General features: G+C 35.4%; 1 protein-coding gene and 1 non-coding gene across 3 annotated transcripts in view; one reads left to right on the plus strand and one right to left on the minus strand.

Moving 5' to 3' along the window:
• PTPRZ1 (protein tyrosine phosphatase receptor type Z1) overlaps positions 1–23278 on the plus strand; it is a 168534-nt gene that overhangs the window by 91766 nt on the left and 53490 nt on the right. For both annotated transcript variants that reach the window (XM_058529032.1, XM_058529033.1), the window contains exons 4-10: positions 411–562; positions 3657–3752; positions 4244–4310; positions 10361–10518; positions 10668–10818; positions 19602–19786; positions 21120–21246. In XM_058529032.1, coding sequence (XP_058385015.1) covers positions 411–562; positions 3657–3752; positions 4244–4310; positions 10361–10518; positions 10668–10818; positions 19602–19786; positions 21120–21246 — 936 coding nt within the window. The remainder of the gene's footprint in view (positions 1–410; positions 563–3656; positions 3753–4243; positions 4311–10360; positions 10519–10667; positions 10819–19601; positions 19787–21119; positions 21247–23278) is intronic.
• On the minus strand, positions 16906–17012 carry LOC131400666 (U6 spliceosomal RNA). The gene has a single exon (XR_009217394.1). It is a non-coding gene; the product is annotated as a U6 spliceosomal RNA (small nuclear RNA).

The raw sequence follows: 23278 nt of genomic DNA on the forward strand, positions 1-23278 counted from the left end.
AGGGGCACTCCCCAGAGAGGACTTGCTCCTCTCCGCTCTTCTGTTCCTTCTCCCTTTCCTCTGTCCCCTCACTGCCATCAGATGCCTTAGGGAAGCAGAGTTTTGGGGGAACCACAATCTCAGGACACTGAACAAAAGAGGGCAGGTGCACTGACTGGCTTCTGCTATTAGAGTCATACAGCAGTTAAGGTCTTTGGTTTAGTTTACATTTGTGGCAACAAGGTACGTTGAGTATATTGTACAGAGTTACAAGTTCAGCTTCCAAAATGGTGACTTAATTTTTTGTTTAATTTATCCAATAAATGATTTTCTTAATGTAACTTTAATAGAAGAAAATGTAGTTGAAGTTTGTAATTTTGATTTTCAGAAACTCAGGTGCAATTTTATTGTTTTGTGTTGTTTTGTTTTAGTGGAAATTAATCTCACAAATGACTACCGTCTCAGTGGAGGAGTTTCAGAAATGGTGTTCAAAGCAAGCAAGATAACTTTTCACTGGGGAAAATGCAATATGTCATCTGACGGATCAGAACATAGTTTAGAAGGACAAAAATTTCCACTTGAGGTAAGTCAATAGATCCATTGGTTACTGTTTCATTTTCTAAGTTATTGAGATTTTATTTAGCATTTAATTTGATTAGTTTGTAATCAAATTTTGTAATTTATACAGTTATATCTCGTTTACTAGGTTAATATCTGCTTTCCAAACTAGACTAAGCTCAATAAGACCCATATTTGATTTTCCACTTCCTGGTAACCTAGAATGTCCCATTATGGATGATCAATAAATGTTGATGAGTGAATAAATGAACAAAATTCTTTCCATAGCTCAGTACAAATAAAAGAGGAAATTGCATCAACATACTGGAGAATCGAAGAAATGCAAATTAAAATGAGAAAATTTTTCAGCTTTAAAATTGGCAAAGTAAATATAATTATAATGGATAATGAGTATGTGGTGAAGTAAACACTTTCATACATGTCTGAAGAGAGTATAAATTGGTAGAATTTCTGGGAAGCAGTTTGCTTATTTTATCAAGAACTTTAAATGTTTTAATCTCAATACCCATCATTTCAACACTCAAAAAATCATGGGCAGATTTATAATAATAAAAAGTTGAAAAAAAGGGCATGATTAAATACATTATGATGGAATATTATAGGTCTTGTAAAAATCATGTTTTGAATGATTTACAAAAAAATGCTTCATCATAAGATATTAATGCTTTTAAGAAGCAGAATATAAAATAGTGTAGATAGTATTGTTATTCTGATTATGTAAAACATGAAAAATAATTAAATAGTGGCTTCGAGTACAGAGCCTGAGTCAAATGGACTAGGTATGAATACTGGCTTCACCATTTAGTTATTGGCTATATTGACATGACATTGTGCAAACAATTTAATTTACCTAAGCTTCTGTTTGTCTTCTGTGAAATTAACATAATAGTAATAGTACTGCCTGTAAAGTTAGTATGAGGATTATATGAGAGAATGAATTATTACTATTGTAAAAATGATTGAGGGAAACTAAGAAAACATTAACAGTGATTTTCTCTGGGTGATGGCATTATTGGTGCCTTTACTTTGCTCCTTTAAAATTTCCATATTTTCTAAATTACCTATAATGAAACTATATTACTTTTATAATCCAAAATAGTTACTGATAATAAAAATAAGACTAGAGTTAATTATCTCTTAAAGAACTAAAATTTTTTTTTAATGTGGATAAGCACATTCAAATTTATGGCTTCTAATTTGTTTATGTTTTTTAAAAATATATTAAATACCCTTAAGGAAGAGCACACATCAAATTTGGTTTGTCAAAGTAGTGCAAGTCAACTCAGTAATACATAACACTCTCACTTCTCAGAGTTTAGCTGTCTCACAATATTACCCGTTTAGAACAAAGATGAAAATTAAGAAAACCCTAACAACAACAACAAAAGCCCTGAGCCAGCAAAATAAATGTGCACATTTAGTACAGAACCTGTTCACTAAACCTCATGTATTTTTCTTATTTAAAAGCCCCTCAAGGGGCTGGCCCCACGGCATAGTGGTTAAGTCCTTCGCACTCCGCTTTGGTGGCCTGGGTTTGCGGGTTCAGATCTTGGGCGTGGACGTGCACCACTCGTCAAGCCATGCTGTGGCGGCAACCCAGATACAAAATAGAGGAAGACTGGCACAGATGTTAGCTGAGGACTAATCTTCCTCAAGCAAAAAAAAAAAAACAAAAACAAAAAGAGGAAGATTGGCAAAAAATGTTAGAGCAAATCTTCCTCACCAAAACAAAAAAAAAGCCCCTCAAGTTGTCTGTCAGAAGTATTGTTTGTTTGTTGTTTTTTTAAAACCTTCTCCATGTAACTGTGCAAGCAGGGAAACTGAGGAGCATCCTTGATTTGCTCTTTTTTTCCTGGTCTCCCACATCCTGTAATCAAATCTTCTCAATTCTGCCCCTAAATGATGTGGGAGGTTAGAGAAAAGTTCAAACCACCTTTGGCTCTTACTTGGATTGTTAATGTCCCTGACCTGTCTCCCTCTCTCCAGCCTCGCCCCCTCCCCACCGCTGTGAGCAGGATGATCAACGACTTTCCTTTGCCCTCAAGACGGAACTGCTGGGCCTGCCTCATGGTCCTTTCTGGTGTGGCCCCCGCCTACCCCTCCAGATACATCTCTCTCCTCTTCTCTCGCATATGCTCAGCGGAAATCACAACAAACTGTTTTCAGTTTCCCACATTTCTCATATTTGCTTGCCTAGTGGCTTTTCCCAAGCCAGTCCCTCTGACTTGAACACACGTTCATCTCTTTTGCCTTTTCATCTGTCAGCTTTTAAGCTGCCCATCCCTCAGGGGTCAGCTTAGAAATCCTCTCTCTGAAAAGGCTTTGGTGACCACCCAAGGCAGGAGCCACTGCCATCCTCTGCCTCACACCTGCTATTTCTCTGATCGTAGCCCTAGCCACACATTAATCTTCTCAGAGGCTTTCTCCTCTCCCTTTCATTATACTTCTAAACTAGCTGAGTTGCCTTATTTCCAAGCCTATGACATGAGAAGCACCAAATTATAGGCGAGAATAGAGGCTGTTATAGACAGATATATGGACTGAAATAGAAATTAATAAGGGATAGCCTCACAGCAGGAGAGGAAACTTAAAATAAGGAACTTAAAACTCTTGCTATTTTTCCGGTCAAAGCAGAGAGTCCTTGAGAGTTTGGCTGTTAATACAGCACAGTATGATAATGTCCAAAAATGGTAACTCAGACCATCAAGAAAGGCATGTCCATTCAGGAAATAATGAAACCATATTTGAAAGAATTCCAGAAAAATAGTTAAAATAACATTTGATAATTTTTTACATTTGATAATTCCTCTAGTAAATTATTACTTCAGTGTCCCCTGCTCATCTCAAAGTGCTAATTTCTGTTCTATATGTGTCTAACTTTGTATTTCCTTCCTCATTGAAGGATGGTAAGTAATAGTAAACGTAGTTGTATATACAAGTAATTGATAAAATATTTTGAAATACACAGAATATAGAGTTATACAGTTTACAGAATCTTTCAAATAGAATTTACTGAATTGGTAAATTATTTTATTGTCTCTTTGCTGACTTTTGTGAAGACTTCTTATATAATAAAGCTATCATTGTTATATTTATAGATGCAAATCTACTGCTTTGATGCAGACCGATTTTCAAGTTTTGAGGAAGCAGTTAAAGGAAAAGGAAAGTTAAGAGCTTTGTCCATTTTATTTGAGGTAATCATTATATGTAAATTTAACACTAACTTTTTAATCACATTGAATATTGATGTGAAATATCAAAACATACTTTTTTAGCAAATAGGAGAGCTCACAGGTGGAATGATAACTGGTGGTCCTTTTCAAAGACAATGACCCCTTGGCTAGTATGTTTAAGGGAGGCTCTGGCATTCATTAATTTCTTCTGTCACTTTCAGCTGGAGCACTCTGTTCTATGACTGTACAGATTTTCTTATTTGTACATGCAAAGCATCATAATGATATGGCAGTAACTGTGAATCATAACATTTTAAATTGTACTTTTCTTAGTGGAAAATTTAAAAGTTACCTGGTTTTTGTTTATTTGTTTTCACCTTGCTGTAAAAACAAAGTATACGTTTGGAGGACATTACTTTTGAATACTTAAAATGGAATTCACTAATCTTTACATTTTATTGAACAGTTAATCAAATATTTTATTGTTTTTAGAATGTCTTTCTTCTTTACAGGTTGGTATAGAAGAAAATCTGGATTACAAAGCAATTATTGATGGAGTCGAGAGTGTTAGTCGTTTTGGTAAGCTATTTGGAGAAATCTCTTTTTCAAGATTCCACTTTGAATGGGTCTGAATTACAATATTTACAATATTACAAAAACCACTTGTTCCAGAAGGAAGAAAGAAAGACATTTTTAAAGAGGAGAAATCTCTCACTTCTTACACTTGACGATTAATACATTTCTCACTAAAAAACAATTTATCAGAAATTTTTGTCAAATAAAAATCATAAAATGTTAATGTAAGTAGAAAGTTGAAGTTTTATAGTGTTTTATTCTTGAAAATAATCTAATTACATCATGCATTTAAAATGTATTTATTCTGTCTCTAGCCTTGTACATCTCTTAAAGAAACCAGTTAATTTTATAAAAATCACATTTTAAAGTGAAAAGAAAATTGTTTACTCAAGTTAAAATTTTTCCACTGGTGGTTTCCTTGATAAATCCTTTGCTTTACCAGTATGAGGAGACAAGATTTTTGGAAGAAGGTGAATGCTTACATAGAACAAGATGCAATATGCTTTGATATTGTTCTGCCCGCTAGCTCATGGATCTTGTAATTTGTCACAGCAAATGCTTTTGACAATATTGGCAATAGACAGCAAACCTGTTATTATTATTTTATTTTTATTAAGCACTCACATACAGCGTATTAATGCTGCCCCGTGTTATCAATAAAATGAGGATTATTCCTCTCCGGGAAGCTGCAAAATTTGAAATCAGAAACACAACTCAGATAGATCCTTTTCTTGAAAGTGGTCGCCTGGCCTAGAATTGATTCATCTCTGTCAATTACATGTGAGGACCTGAACTGACCGAACTTTTCAGAAGTCTGGAATATGTGAACACCTGCAGTGCGGCTTTCATTTTTGTTTTTTGAAAGGTGCAGTCAAATGTAAGATGAAGCTGTTATCTCCCTCCATCCACTTCGATTGCAAAATTCAACATGGAATGTCATAGGCTATACTTAATTTTTCCCTCACTTAGTCAGAAAGTGGATTCTATCCAGACTGAAAGAAGGCAGCTAATTTGAATTCCTGCACTTAAACTTGTATAAAATATGAATTCTGCGTGTTCCCAGACCTTACACCAGCCTGTGGGGACAAGAGTGATGCTAACACTGTGTTGTCAGTCCTGACTTGTATAACTCTGGGACTTTGGCCGCTGTCTCTCGAAGCCTCTTCAGTTATTTCTGAGGGTCTCTAGGAGAGTGCTCATATGAGTTTAAGAACCAATTTGCTCATGTTCTTTGACTAAAGTTTACTTTTTAGTATCTACTATCTGCAAGCCATTGAGGGAGGCACTTGCTCAGAGCCAGTGCTGCCACGTAATACCCTCCCTGAGAATTTGGATTCCGTAACAGTGTTATTTTGCCTATCTCCTGGCTCTTAATTCAGAAGCAGAACTTACAGTTTCTTGGACTAGCTGGGACCACATGCTAGTCGGCCCTCAGTTACCCTGTCTCTCTTCTGTCTCTCTACCCTGCTACTTGTGCACCAACTTCTTCCCTCCTCCTTTACCAAAAAATAAAATCCTCCATGCCTATCAACTCACCCTCCACATGCTTAATATTTCAATAAGCTCAGCAAGAACACCTAAGCCAGGGTTTAGATCCTAGTCTGTCCACAAAGTTTGTTCCACTATACTCTGGAGATTTATATTAGTTATGTGTTTCAGAACACATGTGAAACATGTGTCAATTTGATTTGAATGGTTGTTAGATACGATCTGTCCAAACTAAATAAGTAAAGTCCTCTTAAAGTTAAACATTTCCATTTTGAGAGTTCTTAGATTAAATCTAGTCCTATTTCAAAGTCTAGAAAATCCCCCAGTGCCCAGTAAACTGAAGGCTTCCCAATATTGGCCCCCAGCCATTGCTGTTAGGAACCTAGAAGATTAAAGGCAGTGTTTATTTTTAGACATTGACTCTGGAACTGCAGCTAAGCTCCCAAATCCAGCTCCATATCCTCCATGTAATGTGAGTTATCCAAAAAACATCACTTTTCAACCATCGTCCAGATGATGAAAATCTTGTCTTGTTACATCGCTGGTTGGTTGCTCCTTTTTTTATATTTCTCCCCAAGAGACAAACCCACTTCTCTTCCCTTCCCTTCCTTCCACCGTACCTGCTCTACGTTAGGCATTGTCTTCTCCATGGAGGAGTGAGAGAGAGGGTGATGTTGCAGTGATACAAAGATAATACATTAATATTCCCCAAGCAGAGCCCACAAAAAAGAGAACTGTTAGTTGAAATCTTTCAAGTTGCAAGGAAGAGACACACCCTAGTTAACATCATCAGTGATTCTCAAATGGGAATTCTCATCAGAATGACTCATAGTGCTTACTTAATCACAGATTCAGCCCAGGAATTTGTGTATTGAAAAATCCTCACAGTGTTGATGTGGCCCCATCTTAAGTCTCATTGTCTTAAGTAATAAGAGTTGGTTTTAAGTATTTTCTAGCTCTTCCCTAGCGCCTGGCTCTATTGTGGTCTTTGCCTTTATCTCCCTATCTCTGAACCTCCTCATCTTTCCCCCTCCTACTATCAACCTCCTACAGAAGGGGGATCTGATTGATTGGTTAATCACCAATATATGTTCAAATGAATAGTAATCAAATGAATGAATGACTGATCACAAATAGAGTAATGTTGGCTCAGGTGTGATTCTCTCTTGTGTTAACAATACGTTATTCACGTGAAGCACATGTTTTTGCAAGCCACCAAAAACCAACTTAGTCCAATTTTCTCAGAAGGTGATGGTGTAATTGAAAAGCACTACTGTAATAGAAAAATCTTGTGGTATCAGACAGAAACTTAGGACGTGTACATACGTAACACACAAAAAGGGGTACAAAACAGTTAACATGTCCATAAGAGAGACTAGATAGGTGCTACTGAGGTTCAGAGGCAGGGAGAATGGATTCCATACCAGGGTAAGGGAAGGAGAAATCAAAAACTTTCTTCTGGTTCTTTCTCTTTAATTTTTTTTCCAATTTCAAGAAAATTCTCTATTTCACCATCGTTATTCAAGTCTCACCTCTGTTTTTCCTTCTCTGGCCTTTAATTCTCTTGGTATCAATTCATTTCCCACCTAATTTAGCGCGTAGCAGTAAGTCTATTTCTGGCTTGTTACTTCATTAGTATTTTCCACATTTCCACAGAACATTTGAAAGATAAATTTGTCTTCACAGAAAAAGAAACAATTGTAGTCCATTGATGATTAAGAAGGAGGTTATTTAATCACAAAATTTTTCAGATATTAAAAACATAAATCTGAAAATGGAAAAACTATTCACATATTAAACACAAATATTTTCCTCAGTTTCTGAGCACTTTAATTTGAATATGAATTCTAATAATCTCATCTCGACATAGGATGAGAGGGAGACATGCTTTTAGAAGTTAGTAATTAATCCATTAAACCAAACATAACTTGAATTTTCTAATAGATTAAAACTAGATTTAGGTTGTATCTACAAACACTGTCAATTTAGTCAATGGGTTTTTACTTCTAAGATTCAGTCTTAAATTCAGACTGGAAGCTGAAGTTATCTACAACTTTATTAACAGCCTTTCTACTTCCTTTAAAAGCTTTTGTGGAAAAATTAACATTTAATCTAATTTTTAATCTAATTTTTTCTTTGAGGCTTTCTGGATATGTCCAGTCTTCATAGAGTTTGGAGCTGGACTAGACTATTGAGATCATCTAGTCCAGTCAGTTCATTTTATAATGAGTAAAGTGAGGCCCCAAAAGACTCAAATCTTGTATAGGCTTCTTTCTTCCTGGGATTTTCAACCCTAGCTGAATGTTTGAATCAACTGGGGACACTTTTTTAAAAAAATGCAGATGCCCAGGCACCACCACTAGAGATCTGAATTAAAATGGTCTAGAGTGGGGTCTAGGCCATTGGCATTTTTTTTAAAGCTCCCCAAATGATTCAAATAAGGGGTGAAACTACCGCTCTACATTGTGCCACCTCACTTAGACTAGATTAAATTGGCTTCAGGGGCTATTTCTTAATGACCTCAATGTGCTAGCGGAGCAGAGCACATGCACAGGGCTGGGTAGTTAAGAGGGTGGGAAAATGAGTCAGATGCAGATCTCTCTGGTAAGTAGATTGCTGCCTACATTAGTGAGGGCTGGTACACAAAAAGCTAAATGACCAAGGCAGTGCTATTGGATGACCAAGGTAAATGCTATTGGAAAGATGCAAAAACAAAAATGGGACTATTCAAGGAGACAGATATAATTGGATTGTTTCAGGGTTCTAAGGCCAGATGGACCATTTGGGAAAACTCTACTGATTTTCTGGAGGGATTCTCTCTTATGGATACAAGTTATATATACTTGTATATATAGCAAGAATAAATCAATATTTATAATTGTGTGTATATATATACTACTATCTGGAATATATAATATAAATTACATGATATACATGTTATAATAATAGTAATATATATATATATATATATTATCTGGAATATATTTTCCACTCTTTGTCTTGCCTTTTTACTCTCTTAATAGTGACTATTGATGAATAGATCTTGATTATCACATACTAAAATCCATTGTGTGCCATTTCACAAATCTCAACCTGCCATAAGGTTATGAAGATAATTTTCTATATTGTCTTCTAAAAGCTTTATTATTCTGTTCACATTTAGATCTACAATCTATTTAGAACTGATTTGTGATTATGGTGTAGAGAATCAAGGTTAACTTCACTGTATGAAGTAGGGAATCAAGATTAACTTTTTTCCATAAGGATATCCAATTGATACAGCACTGTTTATTGAAAAGGCTGTCCGTTCTAACTACACAGTAATTTTTTTCTATCATAAATCAAGTGACCACGTATGTGTGGATTGGGACTCTCTATTCTCTTCCGTTGTTCTCTTTACCTGTCTTTGCATAAATATCTCACTATCATGATTTCTATAGCTTTATATGATAGGTCTTCCTATCATATAGTGAAAATACTCCAGTGAAAGTTCTCCAATAACTTTGTTATTGTTCAAGATTGTCTTAACTTTTCTTTGCATTTCCATTTAAATTTTAAAATCAGCATGTCAGTAAACACACACACACACACATATACACACACACAAGCCCTTCTGAGATTTTGATTAAGATTTCATTGACTCCATAAATTCATTTGGGGGAATATCAACACCTTCACAATAATGGATCTTCCAACCCATGAACAGGGTATTTCCAACCATTTTAAGATTTTATCTAATTCTTTCAAGAAAGTTTTGTAATCTTCAATATAGATATTTTATACATCATTTGTTAGATTCACTTGTATTTGATATTTTGTTGCTATTATAAATTATATTATTTTAAATTTCATTTTCTATTGTCTGATACCAGTACATAGAAATACAGTTAATTTTTGTATATTGGTCTTGTGTGCAGTGACTTTGCCAAATATATTTATTAATTCTAATAGTCTATAAATTATTTTAATATTTTACATGCACAATCATGTTGTTTGCAAATTTTGATGGTATCATTCCTTCCTATCCAATCTTTGTGACCTTTTTTTTCTTTTCCTTACTTTATTGCACTGGCCTGTTCCTCCAGTTCAATGTTAAATAGAAATGGTGATAGCAGGACATTCTTGTCACATTTTTTATCTCTAGAGGAAGAGCTTTCAATAAGTCATCCTTAATTGTGATGTTTGTTGTTGGCTTTTGAAGATAATCTTCATGAAAATACGGTTTTGTTTTTGTTTTCCAGGAACTAGTATTGAATCTTATCAAATGATTTTACTCTACTTATTGAGATGGTCATATGATTTCTGAATATTTTTTATATGTAAAATAATCTCTCCAGCATCTTGCTGGTGTAAAGATAAAACATCTAACCTTATATAATGATATAAATAAGAGCATTTGGAATATGCCAGTTTTATCACCACTTTTGAAATATATCTTAAATGTTCTTAAAATTTCAGCTCTGATTAAATACACAACAAAGCACATATCTCTGTTTCATAGAAGCTTTGAACAGCTAAGTTCCAGTATTGGGATTCCAGCTGAGATGTATGTTATTACTTTGTAGGGAAACAGGCTGCATTAGATCCGTTTGTATTGCTGAACCTTCTGCCAAACTCAACTGACAAGTATTACAGCTACAATGGCTCATTGACATCCCCTCCCTGCACAGACACCGTTGACTGGATTGTTTTTAAAGATACAGTTAGCATCTCTGAAAGCCAGGTAATCTTGGAAATTCAAACAAATGAAGTCATTTGACGCAATTTAAAAAGTATTATTTTCTAAGCTTTACTACAGAATATCTGTTTTGAAGCATTTGCTGATGCCTTTGAAGCAGATATGTTAAATTATAATTTAAATTATCTTTACAGTTGGCTGTTTTTTGTGAAGTTCTTACAATGCAGCAGTCTGGTTATGTCATGCTGATGGACTACTTACAAAACAATTTTCGAGAACAACAGTACAAGTTCTCTAGGCAGGTGTTCTCCTCATATACTGGAAAGGAAGAGATTCATGAAGCAGGTATGTACTGAAATATAATTTTTCTACAAGTCTCATAGATTTGATATTGTAGGAGTTAATTGTGGTATAATGGAAAATAGACAAGACAGATTTTTAGAAATATTTTGATTGTTAGCTTTGTAGCTTTAGGCACGCTATTTAACTTCTCTGAACCTGTTACCATATTTATAAAATGGCAATTAAAAATATCTTCCTTTGGAGCCGGCCCAGTGGCGTAGTGGTTAAGTTTGCGCACTCCGCTTCGGCGGCCCAGGGTTTGTGGGTTCGGATCCCGGGCACGGACCTATGCACTGCTTATCAAGCCGTGCTGTAGCAGGCATCTCACATAAAATAGAGGAAGATGGGCGCAGATGTTAGTTCAGCTCTTTTTGCTAGAGAAGATTGGCAATAGATGTTAGCTCAGGGTCAATCTTCCTCACACACACACAAAAAAATATCTTTTCTTCCCCACATGAATAACCCCATTTTGCAGATGAGAAGCACTGAGATTCAGTAAGGAAAGTGATTTTTCTAAAACACAAAGTAATAGATGGCAAAGCCACATAGACGCCTCCAAATTTATGGTATTTGCCTGTGCTGAGAGCTGTAAGCGAGGAATGAATAGGGGGCCAAGGTGTTCAGAGCTTCTGACTGAGGTGATCAGGGAACTAGCATGAGAGAACCACCTTTGAGCCGAGTCTTGACCCATGATTTGGGTTTTAAAGTGTGTGTCTTTGTGTTGGCAGCTCCTAGACAAGAGCTACCACCTCGTAGAGATTGAAGCCAAGTGCACTGAATTATTAATGAATAAAAAATGTCTTTTCCTCAGCTTCATTCTTTGTGGGGAAAGAAGTTTGTCCTTGTCAGGCCCAGGCAGTGGAGGGACGCAGGGGAAAAGTCTCTGGAGTGCCCTTCGTGCCTTTTGAAGCTGACCCAGCAGTCAGAAGCCTTTGTAAATGTCCAGAGGACACAATCAGTTGCATCTATTGCCGTGTCGTTTTCAGTTTACATTGGGGGTCTACTGGTTCATGAAAGAAATAGTTGAAGTGGCCTTTGCTTTGGGGACTTAAAACCTTTCCAAGTACATGGTCTTTTTTTGATCTCAGCCCTGCAATGAATTTTTGGCCGTGTATAATATTAATTTAATCATCATCTGCTTTTGAAGATTAGGCATTAAAACAGCATACTTTTATTGTTTTAATGTGATATTTGTGAGAATTGTTTATCCTTTAACAGCAAGAGCAAAAAATAGAGCACAAGACAACGGTGATGAATGGCTGCATTTAATGTGACATTAACTTTTGAATTAAATTGCCCCAAAGTGAGGAAATTTAATTATATTTCTACCAGCGATACTAAATACTAAAACATCCTGTCTGGTAAATAATAGACAATTGATTAGAAAAAAGAAACAGATTTAACTATCTCCTTTTCTAAAACCCAAATGCCCAAATAACAAATTAAATAAATATGGTTCTTTTTTTTTTTTTTTTTTTTTGTGAGGAGATCAGCCCTGAGCTAACATCCGCCAATCCTCCTCCTTTTTTGCTGAGGAAGACGGCCCTGGGCTAACATCGGTGCCTATCTTCCTCCACTTTATATGGGACGCCGCCACAGCATGGCTTACCAAGCAGTGCGTCGGTGCGCGCCCGGGATCCGAACCAGCGAACCCCGGGCCGCCGCAGCGGAGCGCGCGCACTTAACCGCTTGCGCCACCGGGCCGGCCCCTGGTTCTTTTTTTAATGTACTGTTATCAGTTATATTTTATTAAAACCCTTGAGTGGCTCCTCATTGCTTTTAGAATAAAGCCAACCCTGTCTGCCATTGCATAGCAGGTCCTGTGTGGGGCTTATTAGTCTCAGTACTTACTCCTCTCCAGCTAGTTTCCTTCTCTCCTACTGCACTCGTTGAGGTCTCCTGCAGAGGGAAGACCACCTTCTCCCAGGCGCATTTGTACATTCTCTTTCTTCACCATGGCATGTTCTTCCCTTCTGTCTTCACTTGCCTGTCTTCTCCTCATTATTCAAGACTCAAGTAGGCCGTTGCCTCCACTAGGGAGCCATATCTGACTCTACCTCCATCCCCACCGAGTCTGGCTCTGGCCGAGGCACAGGACTGTGTACTCATGGAGGCACCATACCAGTAGAGTAGGAGATAAAGGATGCTCATCTGGAGTTGTGTGATGTGCCCAGGTGCTCCTATATTTTATGCATCCAAACTTCACAGCAGTTGCCATAGTATGATTATTGTCTGTTTACTTATTTGTCTCCCCCACCGAATTCTGAGCCCCAGGAAGGAAGTAACTAAGTCTTTTATCTCTTTACCGCCATTGTTGAGCTAAAGTAAAGCTCTCGTTCACCAGATATTCACTGAATGACTGAAAGAATGCATTTTCCTATAATAAAAATATGGCAGGTTATGCTTTATTGGTGCCTCTTGCACCATTTAATGTGTAAACCGATATGTAGTTCTTTTTTAATGTAGAAAGTTGTTGTTTTCACAGTTAAGTGATGAAGGCTCAAAGTAGTAATAACAACAGTAATAGTAACCATGTATCGTGTGAACCGTGTGTTCAACCAGGCATTGAACCGTACAATATTTGATTTAAATCTCTCATCACTCTTATAAATTGGCCTTATTTTCCTCATTTTCCAGTTTGGGAAGCTGACATTAAGTGGCTTGTCCAAGTTTACAGAACTATAAAAGGCTAGAGTCAGTATTTGAACTAGATCTTCCCGATTCTAAGACTTCCAAAGCTCTCTCCACTAGGCTTTATATTTATAAGGGAACATAATTTCTGCCTACATAATGCACTATCTCCTTTCTACTTTCTTGAACTGAATTGGAGAATAAGAATTGAGGATTGCATTTATGTTCAGGATTTAATCTTTATATTAAATTTAATCTGAAAATAAGTTTTTATTACATGAACGTTATAAAAAGTAGAAAATACAGATGAGCACACAGAAGAAAATAAAAATCCCCTATAATGTCACCACCCAAAAATAACTGCTATGAGGATTTTGATGGATATCCTTCCAGACCTTTCTCTTAAATTAAAGATATATTATTATATCTCACAAAAATGAGACTACACTTACATATATCTGTTTATTGATTTTGTTTTACTCAATGATATAAATATATCTTTAATACCCCATTCTTAATTTTATGTAGTATTCTATTGAATAGTCATAGTGATTTTATTGAACCAGTTCCTCAGTTGTGGACATTCAGGTTATACTTATATATTTTGCTATTATAAATATCTAACATCCTCATTTTGACCAAGAGAGAAGTAAGAGGTGGCGTGAAAATTCTTAGAATTCTGCTCTCAAGAAAAGCATTGTAGAAAAATACATTTTACTAAATACATTGCAAAAACCATGTGATATCTATCTAGTCATGTAAACTCCTCGAGGGAAGAGACCAAGCCTCATTCATTTTTGCATTCATAGCAGGAACTCAATAAATGTTAATGAATACATATTTTACAAGAATCTCAATCCTATATTTTTGCATTTTTATGTAGAGCTGCCATTTATTAGGAAGACATTTCTTTTTGGCATCATAGAATGGACACTGGCTCTTCTAAGAATCACAGAATTTAATAGAACCATCTTATCTTGAAGGAGTTAGTAAAAGCTGTCTCTTAGATAATGAGAAATATGTGTGAATAACAATACAAACACAGCTTGAGTGTAAAGTAGGTGAAGTTCGGCTTTGTCCCATGCCTTCCAGCACCAGGTACTTTCCCCCTGCTCTCTTATCCCACAGCAAGGCTCTCCCACTAGGGAGCAGGGGCCTTCTGAAGCACAGTGGAAAAAAGCTTGGACTTTAAAGTCCAATAGACTTTTGGTTTCAAGGCCCAGCGCCAATGCTTATTAGTTATATAAAAAAGGTCAAGTTACTTGATTTCTCTAAACCTCAGTTTCTTCACCTATAAAGTGAGAGTTAAAAATGGTAACTCGTAGGGTTATCATGAGGTTTAAATGAGCTAAAGTTTGCAAGCAGTACAGTCCCTTGAACACAGTGTGCTCCAGACTTATAGCTACTATTGCTGTAGTGTATGTGTGTGTGTGTGTATACTCATTATACAGTATTATTATATATACTATTGTATATATTATTATGTATACATATGGAGAGAGAGAGAGGGAAAGAGAGAGAGAGGGGTAAGCTATCCCAACAAGTATGGGTTGTTATTCATGTTTTGCATGTTTAAGGCTTTTGTTTGTTGAACAAAATTATAAATGCACTTCAAATCTCATTTGCTAGCATTGTAATATATTTAATGCAAAATTTAAAAAAAACAAAATATAGAATGTTTCAAGGCAGAGAAACATGAAAGGAGTATCTTTATAGCATAATGTTGTACTTGAGCTATGAGAAATTTTCTATAATTTCTTGAAAAATGTCACGATGAGTCAGACATCAGTAGACTCACCTCCTTGGAAGTCTGTAGTTGTAAATAGCATTCATTAAGGTCGAATGTACATTAACACTATGCTTTAACTATATACTGAAAAGTGACATGAAGATTATTTACTTCTTAGAAGATTATATATTGAACTGTTGACCAAGTTATTTTGTGTCACTGGAGAAGATTGACTGAATTAGGTAGAATTTGAAAGATTTCTTTTAACTTTATCTACAATGACTGATGTAATCATTAAGAAGTGCAAAACAGTGACAGACCATTTCTAGTTATTATTTTTAACATTTGTGGCAATGTTTACATTAGCTTTATTAAGATCTGGTACTCCCCCAGGGGAGCTCACAACCTTAATATTGGTTGTCTTCTGAGTCTGTAAATCTTTAAGCTCCTCTCATAGTAGTCGCCAAAGTACCTGTCTCAGTATTTTTTAAATGAGGCTCGTAAACCTCACACAAGGATGTGGTGGATTTATCAGTGTGCATTCACAAAGTGCTTTTGTCATGGGCTGTGTTAAATACCAAACTTCAAGTCAGTGGGAAATATCTGAGTAAAACTTAGTGATGTCTTAGGTAATTATGAGATTGTCTCTGCCACTCCCCAAGAATCACCACTCTGTCTTTTCACCTCCATCCACATTTTTACTCATAATCCATGGAGCTAAGACTAGACCTGCCCCTCAGGGCGACTGCCCTTCTTCCAGGGTGGGCACATAGAACAGCAAAGGCAGAAGGAGACTCATATCTCCACTTGGTTGTCTGCATCAACTTTCATGATTAGCTAAGAGACTTGTCACAGCCAAAGAGTTGTCATGTTCTCCTCATTTATACTTCTTCTCCTTCATTTATTTTTCTCTTCTCTTTCCACGTTTTTTCTTTTTCTTCATGACACTCAATGCTTTGCTTATTAATCTTTTGTACTTGCTCTGCAAGTCATGTGCGTTCCTGTGTATGATATATTCACTTTTCACATAAATTCATGTTAAGTAATGAGAAGATAAATGACTTTGTGTCAGCTAAAAGTTTGTGGAATTTTTATAACTTTTAGTGGGAAAAACATGTAATTTTGAAGAGCACAACCTAATTTGGTCTAAAGGACAGATTTTTACAAGTCTATTTTGCATTCCTCTGTAAATGGAGTCTAGGACCCAGAAACTAAAAGTACCCATTACCTTTCATAGCTTAGTAAATTTAAGGGTTAGAGGCTGTCATAGGAATGAGCTTCCTAAAGGCAGGGACAGCACTGTCTTATTTGTATATCAAGAGTGCCTGGAACCAAGTGGATGAGATTTGAATGCTGAAAATAAGTTTTTAAGTAAGAACGTTTATTGCTCCCTGATAAAGGAGACTACATTCTCCTTCTTTATATTTGAGGATCCTTTGCCTTTGTACTGAAGCACTTACTTGTATTCTGTGTGACTTGACGTGGACCCAGGTTTGTCGGAGCTGGCTTATAGCCAAGGGCTTGCAGGAACCAGGTTCTCCTTCTTGACCAGCGTTCCTTAAAGAATCCGGAACTATGACCCAGATCACATGTAGCTTATGGAAAGGAATTGGGATGTGTGATTCAGTCCTGAAGAAGGAAATGGGACCCCGGCACAGTTCTGAACGCCCCATAATCAAGGAAATTATATTTTTGTTACTATTTTGTTTTGTTTTGTTTTTTGAGGTCATAAAAATATGGAATGCTTCACAAGGTAGCGTGTCTTCCTTGCTCAGGGGCCGTGCTAATCTTCTCTGTATCATTCCAATTTTAGTATATGTGCTGCTGAAGCAAACACTGTTACTATTTTGTTATATCAATTGGTGGCTTGTATTTGATATCTGAATGTATGTTGATCTGGAAAATGCTTCTTGATTTTCAATCCAGGTAATGTGCTTTATAGAGTATATATCCTTCTAATAAAATAATTAAACTAATTTCAATAAGAAATATAAGGAAAACCTGGAAAATTTAGTGCAAATTAATAACTTATTCCATGGTCATTACCAGTTTTATATGTAGACACCAAGTAGTATATATGGAATTAACTAGATTGTTATTTAAAAAATCCAGTCCTACCTTACAGAAGGGCAATCCTTTGGCAAGATCGTAGACTACATACAGAAGTACAGGCTTTTCTCTTGAATACACTCTAAAGTATATATCTTTTCCATGAAATCCTGCATTTCAGCATCTAAAAGATAAAATTTAGTGGCAGCTTTATAGCATATTACTAAGTTATTGATTAGCAATAAACAATGGGTGTGTTTTTAAAATAAATTTCTAATTGACATGTAAGTATAAACTATTAAACAAATTACCAATAAGCTCTTAAGTATTTATAAAGAAGAAAGCAAAGGAATGAAAACCTGATGGTAGGGAAATATGACTTTCTTTTTAGAGTCCTACTTTATATTAATGCTGATTCTTAAAATTTGAAGCATCTGCTGATTTCTACTATTAAGGCGAGATAAACATAGACATCCTACTAAAGTAGCTTGTGCTATTTAAGCAGTAGTCCTTTGAGTATTGTGCAGCTAATCATTTTATATTTTTCTCAAGAGATTTTTATGTTTTGTGGGTATGCATAAAACTTGAATGCATTTTCAGATAGTTTCATCTTTGGGGAAGAGAATAGTTCACTTTAAATCATTCCCAGTCTCTGAGAAGTGGGATTGATTTTTGGAGGACAAAATCCACAAGTGATATTGTCTAGAATCACTTTCAACCTTCTAAAAATGGACTTGGGAATCATAAGAAGCAAGGCTGAGACAATCCTGTTCCTCTAATGGTAGTGTTTATAGAGTAGCTCACTTTTGAGATGATTTGATGGTCTTCTGCCATCTGGTGGACACTAGTAGAAGTGTCACTAGTGGAGTAACAGTGATGTAGTCTAGACCTAAGTTAGAATACATTTTCTTATTCTGAATTGATGTTTTTGGTAATGGAAGAATTGCCCTCTTATTCCCAAAGGAACACCTTATTTTAAATCCTTGGTAAACAACAACAAAAAATAACATCATAGTTTTTACGGTGAAACACCCTGTCTCTAATTCATATAAAGTTGTACATGCATTTCTTTATGTAAAGGATGTGTATTTATATTTTTCTGAATCATTCTTATACTGTAGCTAGCATAGCGTACATATGCAAAAATTGCTAATACTAAATACTGTATGTAAAATTTGTTTCAATTTGTAAGACCAGTTAGTTTTGGGTGCCCTCCTGTGTTCACAACATAAACTGCAGACTAGTCTAGACAAAAGACTTTTTGGTCACATTTTGATCCAGTTGAGGTGTATTTTCATAGAGTCATTGAAATAGTCTTTGTAGCAGTGACCATCGGTTGACCTAAGTCAACTGCACGCTCTCAGCCAGTGGCGTTGTAACTTCAAGTGTTCCCTGAAGGCAAAGCCTGGATTCTGTGAGCATATTAATTAATCTTTGGCCTTAGAGATCTTTCTCTTCTCCTCTTTTGCAAATCTCTCTGGCCTAGGAAGAGATTATATTTATTACTTTGCTTCATTAGCATGATATCATATAATTTTATAATTTTTACCCTCAGTTAGTCTAAACTATCCCATTATGAATGTCTCGTAGAAAGTATCGTAGTACTCTTTCTGATGGGACTCAATTTTTGGCATGATTCCCAGCATGGGCCTGAATTCATTTTAAGAAGTCCCTGAATGATTTTCAAAGTATTTTTTCAGATGAGACAAACAAATCTTCTAATTCCCTGAAATTAATTGCTTAATCTATTTAAGATGCCAAAGTGGGATTTTTGTCAGAAAGTCTGAAAAATACTGAAATAGATTGTCTTTTATAATTGAAATTCTCCTCGTCCTGAGCTAAACGTATTTGTCAGACAAGAAATAAAGACACCATAAATTTGAAGACATCCTTTGTTCCTTTATTTTTAAAAATGATTTGCATGCCAGATGTATTCAAGACTGTGTTTTAGGCAATATGGAAATAAGAAGCTGTGGTTCTTATGTTTATAATCTACTAGAGAAGTTAAGACTCATTCAGGAAAAAATAATATGAGAACACACAATCAATGTGATAATAGTGGTAAAACAAAACAGGCAATTGAAAATGGCACTGATCACTTCAGCAGAGATCAGAGCGTGTGCTAACAGAGGAGGCAGCCTTTGACCAAGACCTTTCCTGAATGGGAAGGTAGGACTTGAACAGATAGAGATAGGAGGGAAGGAAGAGGTATTTCAATACAGGAAATGGCATAAAAAAAGCTCCACAGTGGGAAAGTGTAACTTTTTACTTCTCTTGAAATAAAATACAACAGAAGTTTTCATAGAATACATTTTACTCATTAAAATCCTAGAGGCTGACGGTTGTATTAATAACTGTACTTTTTTTCTCTCTGAAGTTTGTAGTTCAGAACCAGAAAACGTTCAAGCTGACCCAGAGAATTATACCAGCCTTCTTGTCACCTGGGAGAGACCTCGAGTGGTTTATGATACCATGATTGAGAAGTTTGCAGTTCTGTACCAGCAGTTAGAGGGAGAAGACCAAACCAAGCATGAATTTTTGACAGATGGCTATCAAGACTTGGTAACTATAAGATCAATTGTTTCACGTATTGATAACATTCTAGTTTAATTTTCAAGGTAAGAATTTACAAATGATTGTATGTTGTTAGACTTTGTATGAAGCTCTCCAGTGGAAAGGAGGGAAGCAGAAACTATACTATACTAAACTTACAGTGAATTACAGTAGGTTCTTATTTATCTTTTGAATTACAGGGAGACTGTGACTTTACCATCAACAACATTATAGAGTAGACACTTATAGAGGACTTAGGAACTGGAGATCATCTAATGTAGCCTCTCTTTACAAATAAAGGAACTCAAAAAACAGTTAAATACCTTGACTGTCATCTCACAGTTATGGAAAGCATTGGGTCTGGAATCTCATGCTTCATTACCGTCATGTATTGTTTCCCCCATCATACAGTACCAGCACAAGAAAAATAGAGTAGGGGACTCAAAAGTTTTTTTCTTTGCATCAAATTTCCAAGTAACAGATGTGAAATCAATTGAGTCAGAACTTCTGGGACACAAGGCAGGTAATCCGTAGGAGAAGATCCACTCTCTCTTCCTCCCCACTCATGCACATGAATCAAAGAAAATGAAGTACAGATTCCCTCTGTGACCTGAGCATCTTAGTATCAGACTTTGCCTTGGTAGGGAAGTGTTGGCCATAGACTGGGTGAAGTTGAGAAAACTCCATCTGAGTGTGGCTCTACGAAGACCCCACTGCAAGTCAAAGACACTGAACCCTGCTTTCAGAGAGCTAGAGTCCTACAAGCCCTAGGAACCTGCATTTAAACAAAAACTGTCCTTGTTATCATGGTGTTGAATAGCATATGGGCAAAACAGATAAAATTCTTAACAACTTTTTAGTTCAGTTATCTAGAACAGACACACTATGAGCTGGGAAAGTTGTGGGATTTATGGGAATATGCTATTTTTCATTTGATAATGATGTGAAAGGGGAATAATTCTATTACTGTCTGGCTTACATATTGTTAAGATAAAGAGATAAATTGGTTTTTCATTGTGTTTTTCACATGTTGCTTCTTGAAAATGCTATATGTTTGTCTAAAATATTAATTAATTTGCATCATTTATGAATTTGACAAATTCAAGTTAAAAATGAAACTCACTAAAACTAAGCAAATAAATGCCTAGTTTTCCAGTATCTTCCTAACTTACAAATATCACAAGTTCATCTTAACAACATTGCATAAACTTTTTCTTAAGTTAATAAAATATAAATATTTTCCATGACAAATGAGGAAAAGTTTTCTAAGGACAGATGTCTAGTATGTTAGTACCCCTACGAAAATCACACATTTGTATAATTACTGACATCTTTCTTTTAGGGTGCTATTCTCAATAATTTACTACCCAATATGAGTTATGTTCTTCAAATAGTAGCCATATGCACTAATGGTTTATATGGAAAATACAGTGACCAGCTGATTGTTGACATGCCTTCCGATGACCCTGGTAAGTGCTCCCCTGATACTCCTTTATATTACTAAATAAAGGAGGTTAGTTTAATTACTGGATGCATTGGTGCTTTTACTCTGACTTTATATTCTTTTGGCTAAAAGGCAAAATGTTTTGCTTTTTAGTCTGGATCATCAGGTAATTTTGTGATGCATGGAACCCGTTTTTCTTGCAACAGATCTGGTGCGGGACATTAAGTAACTTTATTCTTAATATTGAAGTTTTCTATTTATAAAATAAGAACAGCAAAACCTGTTGTAATGTCTGTAATGGCCATCAAATGGAAATAGCTATGTAAATATTAAGACTTTTATTTTGGATAATGAAGAGTTGGTTTCATTTGTGTTTATTTCTTTTTTCAGCCCCCAAAGCATTTTGTAGTAAGTATATCCGTGATCCTAGGATCATGTGAGGTACTTTGAAATAACTCTACAAAGCATCTCAACAGTTTCTCTTAGATATTTTTATCCCTTTTTTATAATTTGGTGGAGGGAAGGAGTGCTTTCCTCTTACTTGATTTGCCAGTACTGTTTCACAAAAGCAAAACAAAAATGTTGTTTCTGATGGTATTTTATGTGCATGCATCCTCTCTAAGTATTATGGGAAAATATTTTGATCTCAAAGCATATGCAATAATTAAATGAAGTGCTGACCATCATAATTTCACAATTTACAAATTTATGTAATAAAGTCTTCCTTTTGTTAGTGTAAGCAATTTTAAAGTAATAGAATGGACTATATATGTATGTATTTATATATGTATATGTGTATATGTATATATACACACACGTCATGCGTATACATATTCATAAATATATGCAAACATACATAAATGTAAATAATCTTTGGTCATCCCTATCATTAGGCTACTGGCTGAAATTTTTACAAGTTTTTAATGGAAACGAATGGTTACAAATTATATTAATTATAGCATATTCCAGTTTTATGTATGGAAGGAAAACTGATTTGCATTGATTTGCCTTTGTGGTCTATATGCCATAGCAGGGACTTTAATCCATTATGAGCTTTTTCATTGATTATCTCATCCTAGTTTTTCTCACCAGTTGAATTTTTAAGTTGAACAATATATGTCAGAGCATTAGATGTTACATTATGTATCCTTCAAACCACCGGGCACAAAACTTGCCAAGATAGTTCCCAAGTTAAAACATTAATGGCTAAGGAATATTACTGCTATCATGATGACAATATCATTATTTAATATTTCTTATGACCTGCCTCATGGCCTGGGTATACCCATCTTTCCTATTGCTTTTATTTAGCATTGTTTTTCAAAATCAGGTTATTTTTAAATGGAATGTGAGCTCTAAGTCTTATTGAAAAGTGAGTATCCAATTAACTGACCATGGTTTCAACTATACCATATCATGCTCATCCATTTAATGTCATCTCTTACCAAAGTTCCCCATATTGATTCACCAGAAAAATGACATCTTTACCAGAGCAACATTGACCATGTTGGCCAACATCCTAAGTGAATTGATGAAATATGCATATAAGAATCTCCTCCAATCCTATTGTGTATTTTAGGATATGAGTTATATTGAATACATTCACTTCATTTTACTATCTTGGTTTAATTATACCACTTTAATTTCTGTACATAAAACAATTTCCCAGGAGTTTGCAAAAAATAATTACTTTTAGCTATTTGTATTATGCTCTTTCTTACTCTATCCACTATGCTAAAATTTTTAACTTTCTGAAATTTTTTTTGAGAAGCTTATTGCATATGGAAAAACAGATCAAATGTCTATTTTCTACAGAAGTGATTTCTGAGTGATCCTTTTAGATGAGTCTATATTGGCACAAAGTATAACATTCTTGTATCATTTGTAGCACTTTCACATTTGTACAAAATAATAAATATTATTACTTGATTTCTATTTATTCAAAGGATCAGGACTCTATTGAACTAGTGAGAGGCTAGTTTGGACACACCATTTAATCTCCATGGATGTCTCAGTCCTTTAAAGAATTTTGTACAGTAATGATGTTTTAGTAAAAG

The sequence above is a fragment of the Diceros bicornis genome, chromosome 3 (assembly GCF_020826845.1).
Source record: "Diceros bicornis minor isolate mBicDic1 chromosome 3, mDicBic1.mat.cur, whole genome shotgun sequence".
NCBI lineage: Eukaryota > Metazoa > Chordata > Mammalia > Perissodactyla > Rhinocerotidae > Diceros > Diceros bicornis.